Source organism: Gymnoscopelus braueri (assembly GCF_963280865.1).
Source record: "Gymnoscopelus braueri genome assembly, chromosome: 11".
Taxonomy (NCBI): domain Eukaryota; kingdom Metazoa; phylum Chordata; class Actinopteri; order Myctophiformes; family Myctophidae; genus Gymnoscopelus; species Gymnoscopelus braueri.
Window position 1 is genome coordinate 25159232 of NC_137613.1, and position 7500 is coordinate 25166731.

Genomic DNA, 7500 nt, shown 5'->3' on the forward strand with positions numbered 1-7500 from the left:
ACGGACGCACTCCTGTAAGTACACACAGTGTGTGTGTGTGTGTGTGTGTGTGTGTGTGTGTGTGTGTGTGTGTGTGTGTGTGTGTGTGTGTGTGTGTGTGTGTGTGTGTGTGTGTGTGTGTGTGTGTGTGTGTGTGTGTGTGTGTGTGTGTGTGTGTGTTATCCGCATTAGTATTCAGAGCTGTAGGAAATATCCCATATCCTTTCATCCCTCTATCCACTGAGAGAGAGGAGGGTCTACAGCTGTCAAATGAATGCTTCCTCTGTGTGTGTGTGTCCATCCTTCCTGTTCCCTCTATTTTAGCGTTATCCTCTCTTTCATACACACACACACATGCACACATGCACGAGAGCGTGCACAAACACACAGATGGACGGTAAATCTGTTAAGCACTTTTCAAACCCCACACAGGATATGACATCACAGCCCCAGGGCACTTTTCAAACCCCACACAGGATGTGACATCACAGCCCCAGGGCACTTTTCATACGCCACACAGGATATGACATCATCACAGACCCATGGACACGTGGCAGATGAATGTCATCCAATATTCACCAAGACCTCTCTCGCTAAAGTTAACAGACACTTTTTTAAAGACACTTTGTCCATTTTGAAATTGAAAAAAATTAAATCGTCCTCCAAAATCTTCCTCCAAGGCAAGCTCTAAATACAAGGAATACTTATGATATGTTTTGTGTTTACTGTATAAATATAAATATAACTGTTTGTGTGTGTGTGTGTGTGTGTGTGTGTGTGTGTGTGTGTGTGTGTGTGTGTGTGTGTGTGTGTGTGTGTGTGTGTGTGTGTGTGTGTGTGTGTGTGTGTGTGTGTGTGTGTGTAGTCGGGGTCAGTACAGGAGCAGATGAGGTCTAAAGGCCCCAGCATAAATGGCAGGAACAGCCTCTTATAGCTGGTAAGGACTCACACATGGACACACACACACACAGACGGACACGGACACACACAACAGCCCAGCACAGATCAAAAACTCCAGCCCTAGTCTGGCTGTGGCCTGTTATGTTCCAAGACAAGCCCAGCCACAACCCGACTGCAATTTATCAGCCCGAACCTAGTCTTGCGTGGCCAGACTGTTGCCTCCCACAATTTTCAAATGCTTCCGGTCATACAGTCTGAAGCACGGAAGCTCTGAAAATGATTAAGGGGGAAAGCAGATGTGACGCCACCTCCCCGCTTCCGTTCTGTTTTTACAGTCACGCAAATTTGTCCTAATATAAATCAAAACTAGAAAAAGTGCTCCTCGGAGCACAAGTCTCCGCCAGGTCAGGTAGGTTATTATGGCCACCTGGTGGCGCTATAATAGGCCAATGTGAAAAGGGTGCAGATCCGTCTTGATCACATGACTATAAAGATCATGTGTTCCGATTTGCGTGAAATTTGGATCAAATCTGAAGGCTTAATATAAAAAAAATGTTTTACATAAGTCTGCCTCCTGGTGGCGCTATAAAAGGAAAATATGAAAAATGCAGGGCAAATGTTTTTCCTTGGCCTCTAGAGAGTGCATACAAAGTTTTACACTGATCGTGCATTTATAGGTGAAAACACGAATCGGCCTGTTACAGCGCCACCATGAGGCTGATTTGAACATTTTCAAATGGCATTTCTTCCTCGGCCTAATGGGAATGTGTGTGCAAAATTTCACAGAAATTGCATGCTGTGTTCATGATTTGAGGCATTTTGTTCGAAGCGGAGTACTCCTGCAAACTTTGAAAGACAATTTTTGCCAATCAGGATGGAATATGAAAAATCTGAAATGAGCCGTTTCTTTTAATGACTATAGACCGATTTATAGTACCGATTTGGGGGATTTTTGGCCAAAATCTGTAGGAGTACTGTCAAAAAATGTGTTTTGCAAAAAGCGGCCTCCTGGTGGCGCTATAACAGGCCGATGTGAAAAATTTGGGGCAGAGGTTCTGCTCTGGCATCCAGGGAGTGTGTGTGCACAGTTTCTCTGCGATCAAGCCAACGGTGCCAGAGATTAGCTGTACACAAAATGACAGAATGACGGACGGACGGACGGACACACGGACACACGGACGGACGGACAGGGGCGAAAACATACTCTCGCCATGCCTTTCGGCCTGGCGGAGACAATAATCTTATTAGAAATGTAAAGATACTTTTATATATATTTTCGTGAACGGAAATGATGAACAGATGACAGCTTCCTGCCTCGGATTTCGGGAGGTGTAGTTACAGACTCTATATATAGCATTCGGAGATTGTGGATAGTTGTCTGAGACTAGCCCGAGCCCTACCCGAGACCAACACCAAATCAATGTAATCTCTCTCTGACGTGTGCTTTCTCTAATGTGCACCGACACACAACTCTGACGCAAAAAAAATAAACAAAAACTGCATTCAATCTGTAAGAATCCAGAGCAGCTGCTCAAAATGTTATATAATAGGCGACCGACTGTCCATTACAGACACGTAAGGAATGGCATGCCATGCAGTAGAGAATAAAGCCATGATAAGTGACCCAGCAGCAAATAAGTAAATAAACCACCAAGTGCCACTGACAAAAATGCTCACAAATATTACCAGCTGTCCATTATAAAGAAGCATAAGCATGCATAAAGAATAAAGCCAAGTTACATGATCCAGCAGTAAATACATATAGGCTATTTATTTGACAGGTGATAAACTAAATGGTTGATGAGTTACTAACATAACTCATAACTAGTTCAGTGAACCCATGTCTGTAGTACACTTCATCACATTGTAACTCTGTTCACCATCACATCCAATCTTCTGTTCTCTTCTTTCGTTTCAGACATCAGAGAAATCCCTGTGAGTTAAGAAGCCAAACCTACACCCAGACCCTCTACTACAACCCTCACATCTCGACCCAGACCCTCTTACAACCCTCACGCTTCTATCCAGACCCTCTACCAAGCTCAAACCCTACACCCAGCCCCTCTACAACTGTCCACACAGACCCTCTACATCCCTCACACCTACACCCAGAACCCCTAACAGCCCCTACCACACACCAATCTGACTTGCAAGAACTAACGGTGACTAATTGGATAATTTTGCGTCACTTTGCGTCTCCGGTAAAAGTTTGGCTGGAACACAGTGCAAGGACTACACCTGACGGTCAGCTAATTACTGATACTCATCTGTATCATATCCGAGCCGAGCTCCACTGCAGAGATAACAGATGATGCAAATGAGTCCATGAATAACATTATAGTAACAAATTAAATTAAAAGCCATGCAATCCAGCTGGGTGTTGGAGTTTCCCAATAAGTACCGTCCTCCTGACTTTGACAGGAAGGACGGACGACTGAATGAATGCACTTTGAATGTGTCGTGGATGAAATATCACATGGGTCTTCTTTATGAAGATAAAGTGTGACATGGGACCAGGCTGGACTTGGATGCGAACGAAATGGACTTTCTCTGAGTTCTTGTGACAAGAAGCTGTTAGAAAAACTAGCTTCATGTTTTGAATAGCTGCAATCACAATACAAGTGCACTACAACACCAAGACAAATGAACACTGGATTATGTTGCATAATGGATATATAGTTTGTTAACACTTTTGGAGCAGAACAGAGTCATTGAACTCGTTTAACTTCCATCACGCTGGTATTTAATGATCAGGAAGTAAGCAAAGCCATATCCTATACAGTTATGTATGAGTCGTTTCAGAACTAACATTACAGCTCAATGAACATTCAATTTAAACCTATTGCTGACACTAGGTAGGCTGTACGAGTTGATCCACTATTGTCTTGCTGGGCGATATTACTGAATTGCCGAATTGGGAATACAAAAACAAACAGAGCATTTTCACACCACGTGTCTCCTTATCTGTCGTTTGCTTGCTTGAACAGCCAATCACAGACAGAGGTCTCTCTCACCTTTGACCTCCGCTGTTTCAACATGTTCAGTCAGGTGAACGGCCACCGTGAATGGCCGACTCCCGGCAACGGTGAGGGACACACTGCAAAAACTACCGCCGATTATCGGCCGCAGATACTTTTCGCCTGCCGTCAGCTTGGTGTGCCATAGCATTATCCACAATTAATTTAAAACATGTCTACATTTCAATCTAGTCTGCACCAAATAGGGTTATGGGGATGGGTTAAATGCAGAGGTCACATTTCATGTATGAGTAAATGTACAGTGACAAATAGCCCAAAAACAACTGAAGGTCTGAGGCCATTTTCTAGTCAGTAAAAGACAACATTTGTATCAAAATGGCAGTGTTAAACAAATGTATTAAAAATCGCAAAGCAATGATCTTTATGAATACCAATCAGTCTGGAGTGAAAAGTATAGGCCACTAGCTTACATAAAGTTAGCAAGTTGGACCGCTAGCTTGTTGAATTTAACTAGTGGTAGTACCAGCTGGTGTCTCAGGTCAACCTACTCTACTATAAACACACAGTTATCAGGGGAATGGACTATCGGCAGCCTCCACGGCTTCACACCTGCTTCTGTTACCTCGGGAACCCCTAAAGACAAGGACTACATCTCCCAGTGTAACTGCCAGCCCTGTCTCCACTACTATCTACTACAGGCATAATCTAGAGGTGCCACCAAAGCACAACACCACATGATGGCGCTAGAGTGAAATCTAGCCCAGGATTTCTGGATATGTAAACCGTTTTATTGTATTTAAATTAATCCCCTCCTAAGCATGACATTATCAGACAGCCATTCCCAGGATTGCCTTTCTGGAAAAAGTTTGTTTTTGGAGATTGTTTGTGACTCATGATGATGTTTCAAATTCCCTCTCAGTAAGGAAAACCACACATCCCAGAATTCAGCACTGGAGTGCTTTTCAGTCTGACCCCTGGGGACAAGCAGAACACATGTCCCACAATCGTTCTCAAACCTTTCATCATCTTCCTACTTTGTTCTTTGTTTTTTACCATCTGAGATGATGACCTCATTGGATTTCAGTTCCCACGATGCATTTCTCTGCCCTGGGTCCAGGTCTAATTCAGGAGCTGATGAGATGAGAAATGACTTTTGTTTTTAGATGATGGAAAACCCCCCTCTACACTTGACCAGACTGTGTGTGTGCGTGCGTGTGAGTGTGCGTGCGTGTGTACGAGGGGCGTGGATTTGTTGTAATGTTCTATTCTAGAATGCTGTAACAAGTGTTCTTTGTGCTCTGAGATTCCATTTAATTTCCATGTGTGTGCGTGTGTGTGTGTGTTTTTGTGTATATTTACATACATATATACATTTTATTTTACTTTTTTACTGGGTTCTGGGTTCTTAAATGCTGGTTTGAGGGTCTCAGAATGGGTCGAAGGTCTTCGTAGGGCACTGGTTCTCAACGTCGGGTCTGGGGACCACCACAGGGTCCAAATGTGTACACATGGAACCAAATGGACACTTACGGGTCCAATTGGTGCCATTTGTACACTCAAATGGAACCAATTGTTAAATTAACACTGAGAACACTTGTTCACTCTCAGACTTACAGACCTGAAAGGTTGTAGATCTGTTATTTTCACAATATTTATCTGTGGAACCGAGTCAAACTAAATGTAATGCCTCAACTTCTACAATTCCAAGTGCTTGTCAGGGTGGTGGGGGTCCCCAGTTCAAATATGATTATTTTGGGGGGTCGCGGCCTGAAAAGCTTGAGAACCACTGTTCTAAGGGGGCAACCTGTTTTGGGTCTCTATGATAACATGATAGCAGTGTTTATAATGAGCCTGGGGACCATTATAGAGGCCTTCTCCTGAGGGAAGGGCTCATCCAAACATTTCAGGGTCCCGGCGTGAGACTTTCAATGTTCAGATGTCGTTTTCAATGTTTTGTTGTTATTATGTGTATGTGTATGCCTTGTTTGTTCAAGTTGTTGTTTGTCAGTCAGGGAAGGGATTTCAAACCGAGGCCTAGTAATCCATTTCAAACGGTTATTCAAACCCCAAATTTGCTATTTTTAGACTTCCTTACCATGGTAATCAAACAGGTAATCATGAAAAGTGATGGCACGTGGCAGAGCTATTGAGAGAGAGAGACTCCCATAGAATTCTGTAGTAAACGGAGAATATTAATTCAATAGTCTATATTCAATAATTTATTGCCAAAACAAACGTACAGTTGATTATAAGTAATGTTTGCCATCGGGCAGCCAATAGTTCCAAACACTATTGTATAGTTCCAAACACTATTGTATAGTTCCAAACATAGAATCCTCATAATGATTGTCAATAAAGCACAAGCAAATACTTGAACCACAGTGATCATGTTGCGGCGAGATCAAAGACTGTCGTAACTCTCTCTTTCTCTGGGTCTGGTACACTATGGCACTCCCTTTTACCAGGTGTCTGACTACAACATTTCAAAATCATATTTACCTCTGTTCTGTTTCCTAGATACCAAATAAACAAAACCTTGTCCCAAGCCAGCTGCTAGCTTAGCTAGTTGGGTATGTAAGGTCCAGTAGTGATCATAATCTATCTAAGATCTGTCTCCAGGACTCCTTCCATCATTAGCTAACATGTTATGCCAAGTTAAATGTGTTTCATTTTGTCAAGGTTATTGTCATTCTTTCTCCTAATCCACCTTTTAAAGCAGTATTTTGTAGTATTTTTTCAGCATCATTAAAGCTGGCATGACCCTATACGGTGAATTTTCTCACTTGTATCTAATTAAGAACTCTCAGGAATTTACAGTGTAAATCCTTATTGAGGCAAACTACGGAACAATAAGCAGAGATCAACTCATGACTGAACACTATGATCATTAAATATACAAGTACCCTGGTCATTGTGGTGATCATTAAATATACAAATATCCTGTATTAAAGGGAAACATTGCCTATTTGTAACCTAAATACTATTGTTCTGATGTGATGACCTCATACTGTATACATGTGTACAGTTTAGAAAACATTGCTTGTGCTTATGTTTTGTTTGACGTCTCGGTCGGTCGTACACTTTACATTTCACAAAGATATACAGACACAGTCAGAAGGCATATAGGGTATTTTAGCTTTTGTTATCTCACATCAGAACAGCAGGATTTAGGTAGAACATTGACAATGTTCCCCTTTGACCTCAATGCATAATTTATAAACTAAGATTTTTCATACATGCTTCTCATTATTGAATTGCTTTAATGTGGTCAGCTTCATTGTTGTGAGATGTTTATTTGAATGTGGTTGCATTATTGTACACTGCTGTTCTATTATAATTCACTGACGCGTCGTTAGCATTTTATCACTTTTGTTTCATACTGATGGAATTGCACCTGTCCTTTCTATAAAGTCTATTGTGACTGATGTGGTCTCTACTGTGTCTACTGTTTCTACTGTGGCAAAGAATCGAGTGTGTTGACATGCATACATATATCTACTATATTCAGAACAACAAGTAAATTGTGAATATTATATAAATTGGGAGATGAATTCCAGAAGTGAACGTAATAAATAGAAGCACAAGAAATACTACATTGTAATATTGTGTTTGTTAACCTCTGCTGCTACACTGTCTCTATCTC

At 41.8% G+C, this 7500-nt stretch overlaps 1 protein-coding gene across 2 annotated transcripts in view; it reads left to right on the top strand.

Annotated features, from left to right (window-relative positions):
* The window catches only part of cdc42se1 (CDC42 small effector 1), a 28005-nt gene extending 20723 nt beyond the window's left edge, over positions 1–7282 (top strand). The window contains exons 3-6 of one of the 2 annotated variants that reach the window (XR_013934029.1): positions 1–14; positions 845–916; positions 2798–2849; positions 2884–7282. The exon at positions 1–14 is cut by the window's left edge and continues 94 nt beyond it. Coding sequence is in view for 1 of the 2 variants with exons in the window: in XM_080442012.1 (XP_080298138.1) it covers positions 1–14; positions 845–913 (83 nt within the window). In the remaining variant the exon portion in view is untranslated. Of the gene's footprint in view, positions 15–844; positions 917–2797 lie in introns of both variants that reach the window. The other variant, XM_080442012.1, reaches the window with a different exon arrangement.
* Positions 7283–7500: the final 218 nt, after the last annotated feature.